Below are 21,973 nucleotides of genomic sequence, written 5' to 3'. Positions count from 1 at the left end.
AGATTACAGTTAAGATAAAACTAAAACAAACTCTTCTTATTTAACAGAAACAAGACAGTCCACACAGGGGCATGCTCTAATTTAATAAAATAATTAAAATGCTTCATGTTTGCATACACAAACCTTACAGATTTCTAAAAATTAGTCTCAGGTGGAAAGAATAATTTAATTATGTAACATACTGTACATGTGGCAGAGGTAACCTCAAGTTATTGTAGAGGTGAGTACTGGAAACTTTTGAAAGAACACTCTTGATTTCCAAATGACCATTTTTGCAGCCTTAACTGGCTGGCAAGAAGTGCATATTGTCAATTTAATTCAGGGCAAGTGAAACAACATATCTTCCAACATTTCACAGATGAAAACTAGGATACATGTGGCCAAGTATCATCAGAATGTGATCAAGGTGGCAAAAGTTATTAATGAGGAAGAACAGACCATCGGAGATACTGCAACAGTTTGCTTTGCCTGCAAGATTCTGCCTCCTCCTTTCCACTTCTCCCACTTAATTAACTGAATGCAAACTACATTTCCACTTTGAACTCAGCAATGAAAGTAGAACAAAAGGGGAGTGGGGAAGGAAGGAAAGTGGACATTTTAAAAATAGCTGAAAAAGCAGAATGGCAGAGGATTAATCCAGACTGTTCCTACCACATCAGAATAGTTTGAAGGTATGAAAAGCAGTAGTACTGATAAAAGACCTTACTTTCTGAAGAAAGTTTAGATTTTGAGTCCTCCTTCCCCCAGTCATTTGTGATTACCATTGTTATAATACCCTCAGGGGAAAACAATTTCAGAAGGATTTTCTGATAAACAGTGTCATGATTGATCGAGTTTTATCTGTATGTAGGTTTTGACATTGCTCTTGTTTGTTCTCCCAGCCTTTGTGCAGTTTATTACATGGAGTACTGTATACATTTGCAATATTGTATGGTGGAGTGGAGGACCTTTGGCCCTCCAGATGTTATAGATTTTTATTCCAAGAAACCCTGGCCAGAAAGACCAATAGCAACAGATTATGGGAATTGTGGACCAAACCATCTGGAGGGCCAAAGGTTCCCCACCCATTGCATAGGATAATCTGTTTATCTAGATAGTTGTTGCTGACAATCAAATGTGCATATGTAGGGCGGTTTGGCATCTGTGACAGATCTAGTGAAATATATTCATGGACATAATCCAGAAACATTTAGATGCATCTGTCTTTAAAGTAAGAATGTAAAATGTTTTAACTGCACAATTGGTTTCTGTAGTTTCAACAGAACATACGCATGCCTAATTTCCTTTTAGTCGTACTTTATAAATATATATTTTATTTCTTTATTCTGAAAAATATCAAATGAAAGTGATAAGGAAAGAAGGAAGAGGAAAGCTAAACTAAGGCACCAATTCTTAAATGCATGTATGTGTGTACATGTGCTTTCAAGTCACCTGTCAATTTACAGTCACTCCATGAATTTTGTACAGATTTCTTAGTCAAAGAATACTCAGAAGCGGTTTTGCCAAATCCTTCCTCTGAAATACAGCCTACAGCAACTGGTATTTGCTGGTAATCTTTAATGGTTCTTAAATTGTCCACCTGGAATAGATAAAGAGTTCAGAGAAAGACCTGATGGACTTTCATAGTGTTATCTTCAAAATAAGATATTGTTCCAATTTATAGATCATTAGATTGTTTGCTAAATAATTTCAAAAACAGGCACTTCATCAATTAGATGAATTAACTTTACTATATGTATATGTACAGATGTACCTCATTATACTGTTGTTTTTTCTCCTATGAGAGTTTCCGGCTTCCTTGACTCTAGAGTGCATTCAAAAGACATACATATCAACAATTAAAGCATTGAACTCACTCCTGATCTACCTCGCCCCACTCCCTTGCTTACTTTTTCATTCTTTTAAAGTGTGCCATGAATATTTCTTAATTTAAATGTTAATTCCTCACTTCATTTAAAACGGGAAGGAAAATGCATTTAAAAGAGGCTACAGAATGACTATTGGAATGGTAGAGAAGATAGATTTGTGACATTTCAGGTGCTTGCCGATCAGTGCTGTGCACAGACAGTTTTACTACAAATTGACAGAATATTTTTTCTGTGGAGCTAATTCTGGATGGATAATTCTATGTCTGTATGCAATTAGTCTGTGTTTTTCAAGTGTAGGATATGTGCACCCTATCTCTTTAACTTTTTTCTCCTTTCTCCATGTATCAGTTGTTGGGGGGGGGGGGACTCTTGTCATCGACAGAATTTTCAGGAAGTATGTGTTTGCAAATACATTGGTAGATGGGGCTGCAATAGTTTTCACATTTTAGGATATTACTTCTTGTTGTTGTATGTCTTTGAGTCATTTATGACTTACGATGACCCTAAAGTGAACGTACCACAGGGTTTTCTGGGGCTGAGAGGGTATGATTTACCCAAGGTCACCAAGCAGGTTTCTGTGGCCAAGAGGGGGGGATTGGACCCCGGTCACCAGATCCTTAGTCCTACTCTCAAACCACTTCACCATGGTGGCTGAGAAAAAAACCCTTTGACAATGTTTATTGCATGTCAGTGCCTCTGACTCATAACTGTTGTGTCTCTGAAGCATGGTTAAGGTGTTCCTTTTCATTGACAGGAGAAACCCATCCGTAACCTCCCAATCATGCTAGTCCTCCAGTGCAAAACATTGTTGTGGCAGTTGCAATATACTGGCAGTCACATAGTATCAGTGTCTTCTCCCTCCCCCTCGCTGTTCCCAAGCAGGCTGATATCATTTCTTTTATTTGTTTGATTTTTACTTAAATCACATTAGCATAACTCTGGAGTTGTGTTAAAAAGCAAAAATAAAATAAAAATAAAAATAAATCCAAAATGCACACTTGGTAGGGCATAGGGTAGGGAGTCTGGGTTAATGGGGAGTGTGGAAGACAGTGCAATGGTAGAAATAGCCCTAGTTGCACTTTGGCAGAGAGGTGCGATAATAGCTGCAATGAAAGTGGTATGTTTCCATTTATATTATCTAACGCGATTGCAGCAAGAATGGGGCTCATGTGGTAATGTCCTTAATTTTTAGCCGAGCAAAGTCAATCCTTGTTTGGCATATGTTTGTGATAGAACACCATGGTTAAACAAGAGATACTGGAATATGCTTTGATCAATATATTTAGGGCATAGGACTGTATTTTAGTTTTGAAGGCTATCAAAACCTCCAGAACAGAGGGAGGAAAACGAACACGTACTTTGAATGTGGAGTCACCAAATTAGAATTTGATTATCATGTCCCTGCATCATTATTTGTTCCAAGGATGAACCACAGTAGCTATTTGCAAGGCAGACAGGAAATATATAAATTGCACAACAGAATGTGTTTAATGACTATAGTTTTTTGTGGGTTTTTTGGGCTATGTGGCTGTGTTATGTATGGAACAGTTTATTCCTGACGTTTCTCCAGCATCTGTTTAATGACTGTTTGGTCACAATGAAACACATGAGGGAAATAAAAGATAAAAGGAAACTCCACTATAGTATATCCGGTTTGCATACTGAGATACTGGAACTAAAATTGGTGCAACCCTTAGGACAATTCTGTATTTCATATTCAAAGCCACACACAACACCCACATACTGAAAACACTTTTAAAAAATCTGTATAGAAGCAACTGGATCCTAAAACATAATAGTAAGAGGGGCTGGTGTCCCATGGAAAAAATATAACATGTTTGTAACTTTGAACATTGGTATGTCTAATTTGGGAACACAGACAAGGTGTTCCTTTGTGTTTACTATGCATCTTTCCTGTCTATTAAGTAGGTCTTTGAGGATGGAGATATTGTTCCAAACCTGATTCCTTTGAAGTTAATAGTGGAAGAAGAGGCAAAGAAAAAGGTAGAAGTGAAGGTGTTCTATAGTTAATAGACAACAGCCAGAACAGAGGTTCATATCTATGAGTAAGGTTGACATGGAAACCAGGACATGGAACAGGGAGTACCACTTGACCCATCATGGCCTATTTGTATGAATCTATTCCACTGCTGGTATGGTTGGCCTCTCTGTAGTTCTATCATTTGGTCAGAGATGAATCACATATGCAAAAGTTTAGGCAAGATGACAGGTGTATCTTTTAGGACTTTTATTAACATAATGTCAGTGACCAGTTCCTATCAGATGAACTATTGGTACTACTCTGTCAAGCACTGGTTTCAGTATTGGCAGATGGGCACAACCTCCTATGCTGTCTTTGCAGTGAGCATAAATGTGTGGAACTAGAACTCCATAGACCTCATGCCTTCAGGCTATGGATAACTTGGTAGGGCTGAAGCCTGTTAGTTGTAGTTGCATTGATATATATAGTTGCACAGTCTTCCCTGAACAGGGCTAACATATGGACAAAGTACACAACTATTGGTCTGTTTTCTGAGAGAGTTTAAGGCATGTGCTTTGCGTTCTTAATGATGTTCCAAATATTCTTAATGAGTCTCCTCTGGCATATGCTGGGAGAGTTTATTTCTAGCTTTATTTTCCAAGTATGCCTGGTATGAGCTTGAAACCTAAATATAAGCTGCACGAAAGCCCCACTGTCTGCAGATACTGCTCCAGTATTTACAGAAGAACCATCACTTCAAGGCCTTGAAGCAAAACAGTCATCACAGTTCTTGGAAGAGTACACAGTTTAGGGGAGTTCATTTAAGACCAGCCCACAGAGTAGGTAATGCTTGATTCATCAAAGTCTGAACAGCTTGCACACCTCACATCTTCCAATATCTTAGTTGCACTCCATACTGTTCCAGTGGCAGATGCTGACAGAGTATCCTTTGTCAGGTAGATGGCTTGTCAATAATCCTGAATGGTGTATTGATGCTTGGAGGCCTAGGCTCAAATGCCCCCCAATTTTTTTTCTGCCCCAGTTCTGAATAATAATAGCCTTATGTCTGGATAGAGAGTTGTTTGATTTGATTATTTTATACAATAACTTTTGGGGAAGGAGCAAAAGATGAACACGTTTTCCTCCTTGCTCCTTACATGCGAGTAGACTACCATGTTTAATTCAACACAATAACCTGGAAACATTCTGGGAAAGATATTATGCCTAACATTTTCTACTTGCAGTGCCCCACAGAAAGATGTTAGACCACAGCATAATGTCACTGCAGGAGTAGAATGAAAACTTGCACAAATTGTCTCATAGCAAATGGCAACTGGGAAGAAAGGCTGTAAAAAAAGAGCACTGTATCTTTGTATCTTTTTTCATGCAAACTATTGCCTTGTTTCATAGCTATCCATAATTAGATTTTGATCCCTCTCCCTTTGGCCACCTATCCTTCAAATTTTGATGAACATTCATCATGACATCCTTTTGGACTAGTGTTTCTTTTGAGTGGGGACTAATGATAATGAGATGTTCTAACAGCAAGTAATCTGAAGTGAAGAGTTTGTTCCTGAAGTTTCACCAGGTACAGCTGCTGGCGAAACATCAGGAATAAACTCTTCTAAAACATAGCCTCATAGTCCAAAAACCCCACAAAAAACTATAGCAAGTAATCTGTTTTTGAATGTTACATTCTGATATCAGAGTTTAAAAACGTGACACCACTCTCCAGTTCAGAGAATGGAAGTAATACAATGCAAATAACAATGTTATATGCAACACATTTATTTATTGAATTTATATCCAGCCTTTCTTCCAAGATGAGCTTCAAACCAGCTTACAATAATGTAAAAAGTTCAAGCTAAAACATTAATTTATAAAAAAATTAAAGAATTAAACAGTGCATTACTTTTTCTGGTGCCGAGGGCATAACAACAGGTTTTATACAACTTTTATATAAAATGTTATACAAATAATGTCAACACATTATTAGAAGTGGTAGCATAATGAGTAATATTTCTTTGTTACTCCCAAAATGTTGCTGGGGGGGTCATTTTGTGAGATTATTCTATTTTTAGTCTTTTAATATAAAATAATTTAAAAGTAATTAAAATAATGCACGACTAACATGTCACTAATAAAACACCAATTAATGGTAGTGCTGAGCTGATTTTTTTTAAAAAAGCAACAACTAATGTTAATATGTTTGTTTTAAAATAAAATGTTTACATTTTTTTTGGGAAAAAAGTTTTTAACAAATCTCCCAAGCTAAAATAGAGCCTGCAGAGAGACAGCCTGGATGGAACCAAATTCTAGTTTGCAGTTTAAGTTAACAGGTAGGCAGATTGAGAAGGAAATTGACTGGATGGGACACACTCTTTGGGTGCAATGCTTCTTTTGGGGGATCTGATGCAAGTTTATGTGCTATCTGCTCATAGAAATCAGTTTACTTCCACTGCGCTCTGCTTGTCATTACAAATAAAATAGGTATCTTTGCAAAGACACCAAAAGTCTCTGATGTTCATTCTCATCTAAAAAAAAAAAAAGGGGGGGGGGACTAAAGTCTGTAATGTTACAGCCAGATACAGGAAGAACATATGAGCCAATGTGATCATGACAATGCTGGCTTCTCCAGAAACCCTGTTTCTCCTTTACTAAGGGGGAGAGAGGGAACTGAATGGAGCACTGTAAGATATGAATGCTGTGAATATACTGTGGGGCTGTGATGATGGGACTGATTCGTATGTGGTGTTTTCAGGTAGTCAGACCAGAAACTTGTTGAATGCACTGCACTTGCATTATTTTCTGCTTGTGAGGCAGTGATGAGGAAAAGCAGATAAAATGTGCCAGCTCCAATCAGCCTATTTCTTCAGTGCCTTATTTCCTTCATAGCCATTCTGCTCTTGGCCCTTTTCTTCTTTGCACCACAAGTGCAACAACAGAATCCCATACAGAAACTACATCTTTGGGTTATCAGCTTCTGAATTTAAAAATGTGTCACAACAAAGGACTGAAGCCAGAGCAGGATGGAGGAGCTCTGCAAAGAACAGCCATCAGAACTGTTCCCATTGCCACACCACCATCTCTCTTTTCTTCTAGCCTTTGGCCCCATGCACATCTCAGAGCAGCAGAGTCTTGCGTAGGCAGCTGCAGAGGAGCCATATCTTGGCTGATGGTAAACTAGATGACTCGGTGCCTTACTATATCTGTACTGATTACATGGCTCAGACATGCTAAGTGAAAATGCAGCTGTTGCCATTTTACACCAAATGTTCTTTCCAGCTTTATAAAATATGTAATTCTAGCAACTAGCTCAAATTTCTGTTTTTTACATGACAAAAATTTCTGGCAGTCTGGATGTTGTTCCAAAGGTGGATGGTGAAGATGACAACGATGATGATATCATTGTTGTCGTCGTCATGCACAAACCACTGCTTTTGTTTTGTTTTGTTTTTTGGGAAACCCTACAATGAGAGAAGGTTATTGTCTTATGTTAGAATGGTGACCTGGCCTATGTGGAATGCTGCAGAAATACTCTGCACAGTGTAACATATAGGTAAAGATAGGTAAATAACCAGCATCATAGTTTAAAATGGTGCAGGCTCCCTTTTTGAGCAAGTCATAATTTGTGAAATGGGAGGACCCGAGCATCAAATCTACCTGAAAACTGCACCAAGTATGATAGTCCTGCCTTGTATTTTCTAGATGTGGAAGGCTTAAGCAATGGCATTTAGGAGATTATTGCATTAGCTTCGCTGCCATGATAGACCCAGGATATAACTTTCTTAGGACAGATCTTATCACATTCACCCATCGCCGGGCAGTATGCAGTCTGTATGCAACCTGGGCTTATCTCGCAGCTTTTGAAGAATGGGATTTTTCCTTTCTTGAAAAGTTGCAGGACAAGCCTGAAGAAGCCCAGGTTGCATACAGGCTGCATACTGCCTGGCAATGGGTGAGTTGTGAGTGTGATAAGATCTGCCTTATGAAAGTTACATCAGTGAAAACGGGAGGGGGACAGGCATCTTAAAGCTAGCCCCCTCCATATGTGTCAGTTTTATCTGGAGGGGAGGATTTATTGAGAAAAAATAACTGGGGCAAAGATTTGAATCCACCACCAATAGTGGAATGATCTGGTTTGGATCCTCACTCATGTTGTTGTGTGCCTTAAATCATTTCCAATTTACAACAATCCGATTACACTGTTTTCTTGGCAAGATTTGTTCAGAGGGCCTTTCTTCAAAGGCCTTTGTCTTTCTCTGAGGATGAGAGAGTATAACTTGCCCAGGGTCACCCAGTGAGTTTCCGTAGCTGAGTGGGGATGTGAAGCCTGGTCTTCAGCTACACTACATTGGCTCTCTTCCACACACTTACCTCAGAGCAAAAAAGTAAGTATAAAGTTCAGCTGCATACAGTGCATTTAATGTACCATGTCGTTTAAGCTTTAGTCCATTCATTAATATGAGTGAGGCCATGGCTTGTATAATCCAGATGATGTATCTTCTAGTTATTTCCTTCCTTGAAGTCACCAGTCAGGTAATCACAAGCCATTTCAGGTAACAGATGTGAGGAGTAGAGAGGAACTGGAGAACAGAGCTATGCACTCCATAACTTTCTGCCCTCAGGTATGATGGAAATGGTTGTTTCATTGATACTGATCAAGTAATATTCACAGTCCAATCAGCTTCTGCACATGGGAGGGGAAAATACTGTCATTTACTTTAGGGAGTAAAATGTTTTGGGCTTGCTTTATGCTGAAAACAAGAATGCAAATGAGAAACACATACACAGGGCTTGGAAAAAATATTTTTAAAAAGTAGTTCATTCCTGTTGTTCATTACAGGGCTGAAAAAGTTATATCTGTTGTTCATTATATTTTTAAGTTATTTCAAAGCATCATTTCTTCTTTGTGGTCTCTGCGAATCATACAAATGGGTTATTCTGCACCACAATGCTTCTAATAGCTCTAAGAGGGTTCTGAAGCTTACTGCACAGGCACAGAATAACCCATTTCTGTGAATTCGCAGATGACTACTCAGAGAAATACAGTTACAGGTAAGCAACCTGCCCTTATTGCTATTAATTTTTTATTGATTTTAACTACCTTGGGATTAATAAGAGACTTTAGGACTTTAGGAATGATAAAAGAATGGCAAAGTATAGGGGAAAAAAACAGCCTTGAAAACTTATTTTCCAAAATTGCCCTTAAAAAGGCCATCTTAAAAGCAACAAGAAACATTTACTCGTGTCAGTAAACTTCATTCCTGTTCATTATATTGCTTCTGAAAAGTAACGGCTCTGCTTTCAATGCCAAGAAAAGTCTCTAGTTACAATTAAGTACATTGCTTGTAACTTGTTCCAAAATGTCTCATACCCATGTTTTATTTTCTGCTCTGCTGCAAACAGTGTCAGTGATGTCGTGCAAAATCATGCAGCCGTACTCATAAACACTAATTGTTCCCTCTTGATTTCTGTAAGGAAAATAAGAGTAAGAAGCTCAGCTCATCCCTAACAGGAGGCCTCTCAATCCAGTTCTGCTTGCATGTTCCTGTTGCTGGCAGAAATCCTTGCTCTGTCAGACAAGCAGATAGCAAGGCAGATGCATAAACACTGTTATGTCTGTTTACCTCAGAGGTTGGAGGGACTAGGGGAACTAGACAACTGATGCTACTGAATCAAGACACTGACTCCATCAGCCTTTGTTTTTTAAAAGGAGCCACACTAGTGGAAGGCGCGTGGAGGGGGCAGACTAGTTCTTACTTTTTGGTCCATGGATGGTCAAGAAGAGGAGGAAGAAGCAGGTGAAGAGAAAAGAGTTGATCAGGAGGAGGGGAGAGTCAGTGTGGCGTAGTGGTTGAGTGTTGGACTACAACTCTGGAGTTCAGGATTCGATTCCTTGCTTGGCCATGAAACCCACTGGGTGACCTTGGGCAAGTACCATGTTCTCAGTCCCAGGGGAAGGCAATGGCAAACCTCCTCTGAATAAATCTTGCCAAGAAAACCCCATGATAGGGTCTCATTGGGGTCACCATAAGTTGGAAATGACTTGAAGGCACACAACAACAAAAAAAGAACAGGGAGACTGAGCCAATTCAGTGTGCTGATTAAATGTCAAACTCCCTCCCTCTAATGGAGCTTGTTGTTCAAGGGATATGCTTGACAGGGTCCAATCTCTTTTGGAGGTGACCATGCTCAAGTGCTTTCATACCTACCCCTATAGTGAAAGCCCTACCATGAGACAGAGTGAAGTATCTGCTTCAGGCAGCAAATCTTGGGTGTCATATGAGGGCTGTAATTTGTACATATGTACATTTGTTAATGTTTGTGATATCCTCACTGTCATGGATACTCTTGTGGGATTTACTTCTTCTCAGGCCCAATGACCTGGTTCACTGTAGGCATGGTGTCCCTTTACTTGGGTGGATAAGGGGTGCCATTTGTTACTCAGTATCAGTCATCAGTATCGGTTGTGGGATGCAGTGGCTTAGTGATGAAGACACCAATTCTGACAAGTGGAAGATCGGAAGATTGGCAGTTTGAGGCCCAAGTGCTGCATGATTGGGTGAGTTCCTGTCACTAGTCCCAGCTTCTGCCATCCTAGCAGTTCAAAAACATGCAAATGGAAGTGTATAAATAGGTACCACTTTGGTGGGAAGGTAACAGCATTCAGTGCAATCATGCTGGCCACATGACCACCAGAGCAGTCCTCAGACAACACTGGTTCTTCGGCTAAGTAATGGAGATGAACACCGCTCCCTACAGTAGGTTACAACTAGACATTCATGTCCAGGGATTACCTTTACCTTTTTATCACTCATCCAAATGTTTTGGGCCAGCCATTCATCCTTGGTTGAAGCGAATACATGTTAAACACCAGACGGTTTGCTTGTGCAGGTCTCATTAATTTTTGTAAAGAGCTTCCCAGTGAATTCCGGACTCTTCCAAAACACTTGAGTCATTCTTGGGAATAGGGATGGAGGAGCTGGCCTCTTAAACGGTTTGACAATGCCTTGCCTTTTGTCCAGAGTGAAAATCTGTGAGAGTGTGGGGCGGGGAGAGAGAATGATTCACTTAACATGTGGCTTCTTAACATAAGGGAAAGGGGGAGCCCACCGGGTGCTTCATCAGGAGAATATTATGAGGAATATTACAAGGAAATGAGTGGGATTTTTATTGCCTTCAAAACTATGGCTCCAGATTTAAGGAGGATTATGAATAAAACTCTTTGAGGTGGGCATTATGATCAAATAGTCCTGAAATATTTATTTTGTGTGGGTTTTTTTTTTAAATCTAGATTTCTTTATTTATTTTCATATTGTGGTATGATGCTGATGAAAGCTATAAAATGTCGATTTGGCTTGAAGTTCTTTTTCACATAAAGGTTTAAAAATACATTGTAACATACATTGCTGCTTTGGGTTTTTTTGTTTTTTGGGGGGTAAGCCTTTGTATTTTTAACAGGATTGGCTGAAAGATCTTAATGACGCAACACAGCTCTGCATTAAATCTTAACATTTATGCTGACCTACATTTATTGGAAGTAGCTTGCAAAATATCATATTTGCTTAAATCTTGGGTGGAAGGCTTGGAAAGGCAGATTCAGAATTTCTGTTATTGTACTAGTTGATGTTGTCATCTTCATTGTCATCATCACCATTATCATCTTTATTGCTACAACTATGGATACAGTCTGGAAAAAATATTAAATGTTTTAAAGATGGTGTTCATTACTGGATTTTAAAAGGGTTGTGTTTGTAGTTTTTCCATTCACTGTTTCAACCAGGAAGCCAGGCCTTCTTTCAGGATATCCAATTCTATTTGCATCCCAGTTTTCTTCCCCACCCACAAGCAGTCAGTCACTTGGTCTGCCCATTAAGAACCCTCAGTCCCCATTGAGAAGTTTTGCGTCACCGTCCCTTGAAGCTTCTCCACCAAGACATTTTGTATTTCTGGAAATCTTGTTGCTTTCTCAGTTTTAGTGTCACCAAAGTCAACATACATCCTTAAAGGTTGCGAAGCATTTCAAACTTGCTTCTCCTTACCCATAAGAAAAAAAATCCATGATGCAAAACAAAACTTCAAAGTCTTCATCACAATATTGAATTGGAGACTATTGTATTGTGATTATGATCGTGCCCAATTTGGTTGCCAAGATTTTGGATATCTTCAGTGTTAAATTAGTGGAGCTGAACTTTAATAAGTGTATTCCATTCCCCCCCCCCCCAAAAAAAAAAGTTTGTTCAGCTTTTTTATATTGTAGGACCACCCCACATGTCAAGTTAAAAGAAACCATGGATTGATAAAGTAGAACAAATACAACATGATTTTAAAAATGCTTAAAGCTACTGTTGAAAACCAACAACTCTTGATCAAAGTCTAAAACACCATCTTCCAAAGTAAGTTTCCAGTCTGCATGTAAACAAAGGTACTCAGATTGGTTCTTGCACTAGATAATGAGACTTGCAGCTGGTATCTTTCAAATAAATCCCCCAAATCTGCAACCTCTAACCAGTGATTCCCAAACTCTGGTCCTCCAAGTGTTTTGGACATCCACCTCCCAGAAGCCACAGCAATTTTGGCCAGTAGTCTAGGATTCTGGGAACTGAAATCCAAAACATCTGGAAGACCAACATTTGGTAATCACTGCTCATAGTCTTTGTGGGTAATACTATCATTAATTTATAGATTATTGGAGGAGGAGGCTGCTGTAGATGGATCATTTCTAGAAATCGTGAAACTTGTTGAAATCCTTTCCCCTTTCTCCCCTAGGGAAAGGGGGAAATGGAAATGGGGGAGAGGGACTGAACTATATACAATTTTATTTGTGAAGTTAGGGAATAAGGATCAAAAGATTTTGCAGTAAAAGACCGTTCAATAGCCCCTCTTATTCCCTTTTGCCCCAAGGGGTATAAACACAAGCAGGACAACCCTCCTAAATCCTTCCTTGCTGACCCCAGCTGTCTAAAATATTTCAGTTAACACCTCTGTACTTTCTTTCAGTGAACCATCTGCTTGCTTTAATGGTGAATTAAATATAGATGTGCAAAAGTCTAGATTACACTGAGAAATCTCACATGGAGAAGTCCCGATTAGATCTGAATTATTGCCTATTTGATTAAAATCCAACCTGAAATCCTCACATTCAGCTTCCCATCCATTCTGTTCCCTAACTGTATTTGCCCCATCAATTTCCCTTGCTTGATCCTGTTGCCATCCATCTATTATAATCAGGTCAGGATCAGAAAAGGTAAGGTGAGAAAATTGTAGACTATCATCCTGCAATTCTCCCAGTTCTCCCATAACTGATCTGTTTGGCAAGGTCATGCCCAGTCTTTCCCAATCCAGCAAGAATTCACCTATATGACCTTTCCCCATCCCTCTCAGTGCTGAAGGACATGTCAGCCTGAGGATCAGTGGAAGCCAAGTTCTGGTCAGGTTCTTGATTAGGTTTATTAAGTTCCACTGGAGGAAGAGGAGGTGTATTGTCAAAATCCTTATCTCAATTAAACCTGTTAAGACCTGGATATTGGCCTTGAGGCTGGAGAGTTCCTTCTTCAGGCAATCCAGACTCTGAAAATTCTCTCCTTAATTTGACCTGCAAGAAAGCATTGGACCCAAAGACCTCCCTACATTTCCACAAGGACTTCTTGCTCTGCCTTTTCTGCATCCTTATCTGAAGATGGAGCCTGTTTGCTGGACTTGGGCTTGAGATAAACAGAGGACTATTATAGAGAGAGGGCATTAAATCAGACTTTTGACGTAGACGTTCTGGATCTGGAGACCAATTGTTCAACAGATCAGAATAGGTCTACTAAAACTTCCAGCTGGTCATTACTAACATTATTGTTCACTAAAGAAACAAAATTCAGTGTTTCTGGTAGACATAGAGTTGGCCTTACTTGAAATCTCTGTAAATATGCCTCTGTTTTCCATTGGCAAACAATATTCCAAAATAGCCTTTTGTGGAGATAGAGGTACTTTAAATCTCTGCTGCTTTCTCTGGGTCACGCATTCTTCAGACAGACTCCAAACACATTCTTTTATCAGGAGAAAAGCAGGGGGAGTTTTTTAAGTTCTGGAGCCTTGTTTTCCCCCTCGCTTTCTCCACCAACTTTGAATTGAGGGTGGTGAAGGTGATGGAACAGCTCATTCTTAAGGCCTCCTTCTATGCCGCAATACCAGATCTGAACTGTTAACAAAATGTGGAAACTTTGATGACACAGCCAGCATAAACATCCCACACCACCAAACAACCTCCCAAAAAGCTCTCTTTCTCCCCCCCCCCACCTCCTAGTTCCAAACAGCTTTTTATAGTCTTTCAAGGCTTCTGATAATACTCAAAAGTATAGCGGCAGAGAAGCATGAGGACAGATCAGCATGCACACCGTTTTCAGCATGAGGACAGATAGCAAACAGCATGCACACCGTTTTTTAAAAATCCTCCATAAAATAAGAGATAAAACAAAACAAAACAATACGAATACAAATAAAGCAGGGCTTTAAAAGGCTAGGCAAAATAAAACAGCTAGCAAATTAAGTGCTTTAAAAAATCCAGATAAAACCTCATTAGAAGATTAAAAAAACAGCTCTTTAGACTATTCCCTATTGTGCCGCCACCGGTTTCCCTCCAGAGTCTCACCCTCAATTTTATTTTCATATCAAACTCAAATGTTTAATTGATAATGCAAAATGTAAAATTAGACTATATGATATATTTGTGAGGGAAAAAAGGTAAAACACTTAGTTTTGTCCAAGCAAAGTTGTTTGTCTATCCTATACCAATGAGAGAGCTGGAAACTGCTGTCACCGAAGTTACAGTACCTGAGAAGTAGAAAAAAATTGAGAACAGAAGCCACAGATTTTATAATAAACAAACTAAAGTGTGTAATTTGGACAGAAAATGTCTCATACAGTCACAGGAACTTATCAGATGGACTTTAAAACCAGCTCAAGCCTCCCGGGCTGGAGCCGGGATGTGGGATGGAGGTGGGATTATCGCATGCTAAATCGCCACCCGGCATCAACCGGGTCTCAGCTGCACTCCACCAGCACTTTTTCAAAGCTGGAAAACTTCCGACTTGGAAAAAAGTGCTGGCAGAGCACTGCTGGGACCCAACTTGGACCCAGGCTGATGGCAGGTGGCAATTAGGTGGCAATTTAGCATGCAGTAATCCCCGCCTCCATCCTGCATCCCAGCTCCAGGTTTTAAAGTCCACCTGATAAGCTCCACAGTCTTAGGGATACAAAGTACAGTGCGCCCACACCATACGCGGGTGCGCCATACGCGGCCTTGAGCATATGCGCTCAAGCCACGGGGTGCGCACAGGGTGGAAGGGGCGTCGCGTCCCATTCAATTGAATGGGCACATGCGCCCGTTGCGCCCCGCACGCGCCTGCACCGCCGCGCCACTGCGCACGAGCCCCATTGTTTCCAATGGGGCTCAAGCATAGGCGGAATTCGCCTTACGCAGAGGGATCCGGAACGGATCCCCCGCGTAAGGCGAGGACGGACTGTATAACTAAACATTAATGATAGTGAATGCTTATGGCTTTAGACATTTGAGCTTTTCTATGTCTAGGATATGCACATGAGTGACCCTTCTCTAATTCTGTAGACTAAGGCTGTGTTTGCACTGTAGAAATAATCCAGTATGACACCACTTGAACTGCTATGGCCCAATGCTATGGAATTCCGGGAATTGTAGTTTTGTGAAATATTTAGCATTCTCTGTCAGAGAGCTCTGGTGCCCCAACAAACTACAATTCCCAAAATTTCATAGCACTGAGTCATGGCAGTTAAAGTGGTGTCGGACTGGATTATTTCTGCTGGGCGCATGTAGCCTAGGTCTGTAGACTGCATACACTTCAGCTATTTCGATTTGACATGGACAGTCCCAATTAATCCTCTCTCCCATTTTTTGAGCTGCTTTTAAAATGTCCCAGTTTCTTTCTCTTCCCATTTTCATCCTTCAGTTTACTTCTGTTATCACAAACTAACTTCAAAGCGCAACAGGATTTGGACTCAAGTTAACTCAATACAGGAAGAGTACAAGGGAGGCAGAATCTTGTTCTTTCCCGTAATCTCAGGCAAAGCACTCTTCCATCCTCTCCTAATTTGTCCGTTGTTCCATATTAATAATGTTGCCATCTTGACCATACCTTGATGTTGCTTGGTCACATGTGTCCCAGTTTTCATCTGAGAAATTCTGGCGATAGAAGACTCTTTCATATAAATCTCCATACTGTGCGGTTCTTGGCATTTCACTCATTTTAAAAAATATTGAGGTTGAAAATCTGAAAACTGGTTGTTTTTTTCTGTTAAAAAAAGAAAAGAAAAAGAAAGAAAGAAAATTCCCCTCAACACCATATTTTTCCACATTTCCCTACAGGGCAAGCTCTATACTAGACTACTTAAAATGTATGCCTTTGGGATGTTTACTTAAATCTGTACTGTCCATATCTTTTAACCCAAGCCTTTCTTGTGTATCTTCTGTATGTCATGGGTTGGAAACATTTGTGCATTTTAGTGTGTACTACATCATGCTGGGTTTGTGGAATAAAAAAAAAAAACCCACTGACTATTAAATGCAGAAAGCATTCCCACTTACAGTGATTGATTTGGAGTCCTTGTTTACTGTCAAGTAAAAAGATCTACAGATGGCTGATGAAAGACACCAAACATCTGCATTTTCACTACTGCCATGGAATGTGTAAGGGCAGCAGCAACAGCAAAAGCAGCCTTCATATATTTTTTTAAGAAGAAAAATATATTATTTGTAGCAAAGGGCCTTCTTTAAAAAAAACTTTCTTTCGGGGTTTTTAAAGCATTTTTGTTGCTTAAGAAGGACTCACATATGTTTTGCTTTGCACACATGGGAGCAATATGGATTTGCCTCATTCATGGGCACGTCCCTCAGACGATAGGTATCCCTGCTCCTTCCAAGGGGTTTCACCTTAAAACAGACTGAAACTGTTAACAGTGTAACTTCCAATGAGAACCAGCCTGGCAGTGGCTAAGAGACTCTTCACACAGGGAACAACAACTGGAAGGAGCAGAGCTTAGAACAGTGAAAATCTGGTGCTCCAGGTGTTTTGGACTTCAGCACCCAGAAGCCTCAACCATCTTGGCCAATAGTCTGGGATTCTGAGAGCTGAAGTCCAAAACATCTGGGGCACCAGAGTTTGGGAATCACTGGCTTAGATCATGATTTGCAAAAAGAAATGAGTTGCTGTTCCAGTGAATTCCAAGCCTCCTCCATCTCCCCATAGTTATTTACTCCCCATAGTTATAAAGTAGAATTAATACTTTACCTGCTTTTCTTGAACTTAACTTCACCTTTTAAATTACTTTGGAGGTGCTTTGTTTGTGTGTTCCTGTATGGCAGGGAGTTGGTGGACTTAATGGCCTTTGAGGTCACTTTCAAAACAAAACAAGCTTCATTTATATACTGCTTCATACCGCCTAAGCAGTGTCTAAGTAGTTTACAATTGTAAGCTAATTTGCCCCCAACAATCTGGGTACTCATTTTAGCGACTTCGTAAGGATGCAAGCCTGAGTCAAGCTTGAGCCCTTTTGCTGGTCTTGAACTCGCAACCTTATGGTTTTGAGTGAGTGGCTGCAGTACAGGCATTTAAACACTGCACCAACAGGGCTCTCAACTCTATGGACCTTATCAGATGTGGGCGAAATGTCATGCAAACATGGCAGAAATGTTGCGAAACCACCAGGGATGTGTTCGCAGGAAAGCCAGGAGAAGGATATCCCGTTTTTCTGAAAATGGCTTCCCTGTGAACAATTCCATGATGGGAACATAGCGGGAAGCTTCAATTACACTTTAGAAGCGCCATGGAAGATCACATCCCTGGCGCTTCTGCAACGTTTCTGCCACGTTTGGATGACGTTTCGCCCTGTGTCTGATAAGGTTCTATGATTCTTGTAAAATCCAAATGCTATGAGCTGCTAGCCAGTGGTAAAAAACACATTCTTCTCCCCTTCTGCCTGATAACTTTAGTACCTGCAGCTCCATATGCAGTAGCAGTGCCTGGAACAACTCAAACCAGAACTTGATGCACCACCTTCTTAGGTATGGTTGGTGGGTACTTCATTCTGATGGAACTGATAGTTTTGAAGAGCTTTTAAGAAAAGGCTGTATTGTTTGAAATTGTACGGCTTTTAACTGTTTTTCAATTATTTTAAATGTCTGGTTCAAATTGTTTTAATAATGTTACTAGTTGAATTTTATTTTAATGTAGACGTTTTGTAACTTTTAAAACTATGTTGCAATCATTTTAATTTGTAAGCCATGCCAAGTCCCTATCTTGGGGAAAAGATGGGGAAGGGGAGAAGAGGAGGAGGAAAAATATCTCTTTTTCTGTACTTTGTATATACTTACAATCTGTAGATGAGGGGTGGCCACCAGTGTTCAGAAGCCATTTTGGGTCTTCCAACACCATAGAGGGCTGCACAGCACTGCTGCACCAACCCTTTTGAGCAAATAGATGTTCCTGATGACTTTCATTATGGAGATGGGGTTCTTTGGGCATTTCAGGGCAGACCCCACTAAACAAAATTTCTTAGTGTTTTAACGTCTTTGGCTGCAGATGGATTATTTAGGCATTGTTTTGCTTTCTTTTTTGAGGAGGTGGTGGTGGTGATGGTGGTTTGTGGTTTTGTTTGTTTGTTTTGTTTTGTCTTTGGCTTATCAAGGGGTTTAGAAGGTCTAGGTGGGTTCCAAGGGTGATACAGGAAATCAAGCAATTGAATCATCCCATAGCACTTCATTTAGATTTGCCTGATAATTCTTTACTTATTGTCCATGTAGATGTCAGCCTTATGTCCTGTACCTTTTTAAGGCAAATGTTATACTGTAATGCATCTTACAAAATGTGTTCCTGAACAGGGCTAGAAGACGATTTGGCACAATTAGTGCAACTATGGGCTTTTGGGTTTGTATGTTTTCTATGTAATTTGCAGACAGTTCTTCAGTAGGCTGCTCATCCAACGATTTCCTTAATCCATCATTCAAACTTATTTCCTTAAAATGGAACATCACCCTTTTTCTCATTCACTGGCACAGTCCTTCTTCACAGGTTGTCACAGGTTTCCCTGGATTCCCACTGATTTAGAGTAAATTGCTTTATATGTACATGGTAACAGGTAGTAATGAGTGTTGTGAACTGCTACTTGATTCTGTTTGTACATGCAGCCTTCACAAAAGCATTGTGGACAAATTCATATAGGATTCAGTGAAGTTTGTCATGGGCCTCAATCTCATGGCAACAATGTTTTAGTTATGAGAAAGAAATTCATTTCTGATTAATGTTATATATGCTTGTTATATATATATATACACATGCTTTTTACTGCCTTGGATGCAACTAATTTACCACATAGACATAATTTCAATTTTAAAAAATGTTGCAAACTTGATGTAGATTGTATTATGTGGTGAACTGAGACACAGATCTATTTTTTTCTATGTACATTCTTGGGAAAGTAATGAGTTTTCATGCTCAGTTCATGCAGAAAATAGGCAAAAGTGTAATAGCTGTATCACACTGCATTTATTAGCAACATTCAATATTATCTTCTAGAACAGTCATTCTTTATTTATTTATATATATATTTATTATAGGTTTTAAGGTATATGAAAATTCTGTAGTATTTTGGGGGAGTATACATGAACAAACTAATAATAATTCCATTAGTAGTTCAAAGATGTAATAATACTGTTGAGAGGAAGGTTACTGTTGACAACTGTAAAACTATGTCTCCTTATGTGATGTGCTTCATCATCACTCTGATGGAATATATAACACTGATTAGGAGCATTTAAAGCAACCCTAAGATGTGCTGGGAAAACAACATTGTCTGACATTTTGAAAATTTAACACTAGAGGGAGCCAGGGTCTGTGTGTTTTCTTTGTAGGCAAGTCAACTCCTACACTATATTGCTTTTGAAATGCTTCTTAAAGCAATAAAAAGTTGTATCTTAGTTTAATCTGTTTCTGTTGAACTGGTTTCTTTTATAAAATGATTATGATGATAACATAGGACTCAACTAGACATCGGATTGAAGGATATTATGGAACTGCAATATCCATCCTTCATCTGCACTGGTAGAATTTAACAAAACTAAGGGGAATGTCAGTTTAACAACTATTTAGTGTGGAAGTGGGCAAAATTTGGTCCATGTGCAGCTTCCTCAAGCTTGTTTTTGCAACCCTTATCTCCTTCCAATTTCCCAGACCATCTCTTTTCTTTTTAGAATCCTACAGGAGCAGCAAACCTCCTTCTAAATAAATCTCATGGCCACCTAATACTGTTTAACTATCACACATTTTTCAAAACCAAAAATGAATGTGCGGCCATTCACAGGGGTTTTGGGGGCAGAGGGTGGGCAGTCTGTGTGGCCTCCATTGGGTCCCTGTAGAAGAAAATTGGTCACAGTTCTCCACAGTTGAACACCCCCTTTTCTTGGAGCCATAAGTAGGATTGTACACACATTACATGTATGTTAAAGTCATTGCTTCTTTCCCACTCAATAATGTCTAATACAAGGCCACACAAACTTTGGGGCCCTGAGTTCTGCATTTGGTACTGGGCTGGCAGGGGCTGCACAGCAGAATGGTGGTGTGGTGGGTCATAGTCTGCACGTGACCCAAGGGCCACAGGTTGTGTATCCTTGATCTCATTGAACTGGTGCCATGTTGTGACACCTTGATATTCCATACTTCCAGGCCTCTGCTCCACTTCATTGACTGCTAATGCCCAGGGTGGGCAGTGACCGTCACTATGAGATGTAGGGCTGTAAGATGTTGCATGGTGAGGTGGCAGCCTTACATTTACTGCACTGTATAATATAGTCTTTTTAGTAGCAGAAATGTATAAATGCTTCCCAAATGATACCTCAGTTAACCTAAGGAAGGTGGGGTGGGTGGGTGGTTTCCAATAGTTTTCTATTCCAACTGCTCTTTCCCCAGCTTAAGCCACATCACTCCCAAGGCATTCACAGCAGCTGATTGTCAGGGGGCATGAGGCTCTACAGAGGGAAGGGAACTACTGAAATAACTCTGTTCTATTCTGGGATCTATTAATAGAAGGAAAGTGAGCATCCAAACCACGGTGACAATTTTTTCCCCATTTCTAAAGAACAAGACTCTGATGTATCAAAAATTCTTCTCTCCCCATTCACTGGGATGTTGTCTGCAGGTCCTGTGTGACAGACATGTGTGAGTGCCCGGTTCATAAGAACTGCTACTGTGAGTCCTTCTTAGCCTATGCCCGAGCCTGCCAGAGGGAAGGTCTGAAAGTCCACTGGAAGCCTGAGCAAAGCTGTGCTGGTAAGTGGACAGGCTGATTGCTTCATTGCAACTATGGCTGGTGGGGTAACCTGTTTCACACATAACAAAATCCCAACAGCTGCTCCTTCTTTTCTCTTTTTGACCCTTTTCTTCCTTTCAAATCACCCTTTCCCCTATCGCTGCTTTTCTTTCCATATCTCACTTCTCCCCATGGAGATACAGTGTTGTAGCGTAAAAGACTTGTTTGGAAAGGGAAGTGGTGGCCAAGGAATGGGTGAAGCACCCCCTCCCACAGCTGCTTTTCCTTACCAAAAATAGCCCTTTGGCACATGAACGCAATGGAGCTCTACCCTCAATGCATAATCCAGAAGTCAACTTTATAGCAATGCTGTAGTGCCAAGAAGAAAAAAAGAAGAGACAGCATGGATCAATAAATGGTTACCAGGTGCCAAAATCCAGTGACCAGCCGGTTTGCATTCTGAGCTTTAAAGAGAACACAGGAAGCATGTATGAAAATCAAAATTCCAACAACTTTATGCTAACAAGCCCTTTGTAAAACTGTGCATCAGATACCTATTTTACTTGTCTAAGCCTGTTGAGTGGCTGGGTGGTTAGTGGAAGAATCACAAAGCTCTCGTTCTGAAATAGGCCATCTGATTACTAACATTTCCTGCACTACTTTTAGCTCATGTGGACACACAGCTGTAATAGATCTGCCTTCATAGGAAGGGGGGAAAAGGGAAAAGGAGTGGTGGCAGGAATACCACAGCTGATTTTCATCTATTTTACTCATTAAGCCAGGGAGTCCTGCCAGTTCC

General features: G+C 40.1%; 1 protein-coding gene across 1 annotated transcript in view; it reads left to right on the top strand.

Moving 5' to 3' along the window:
• BMPER (BMP binding endothelial regulator) overlaps positions 1–21,973 on the top strand; it is a 231,281-nt gene that overhangs the window by 197,117 nt on the left and 12,191 nt on the right. Inside the window, exon 14 of the mRNA XM_089532445.1 lies at positions 21,064–21,194. Within this exon, the coding sequence (XP_089388571.1) occupies positions 21,064–21,194 (131 nt within the window). The remainder of the gene's footprint in view (positions 1–21,063; positions 21,195–21,973) is intronic.

This window comes from Sceloporus occidentalis, unplaced genomic scaffold (assembly GCF_023333645.1).
Source record: "Sceloporus occidentalis isolate IW3139 unplaced genomic scaffold, rSceOcc1.0.p SCAF_7, whole genome shotgun sequence".
NCBI lineage: Eukaryota > Metazoa > Chordata > Lepidosauria > Squamata > Phrynosomatidae > Sceloporus > Sceloporus occidentalis.
The sequence above is the reverse complement of the archived record's forward strand: the minus strand, read 5'-3'. Positions and strand labels throughout refer to the sequence as shown.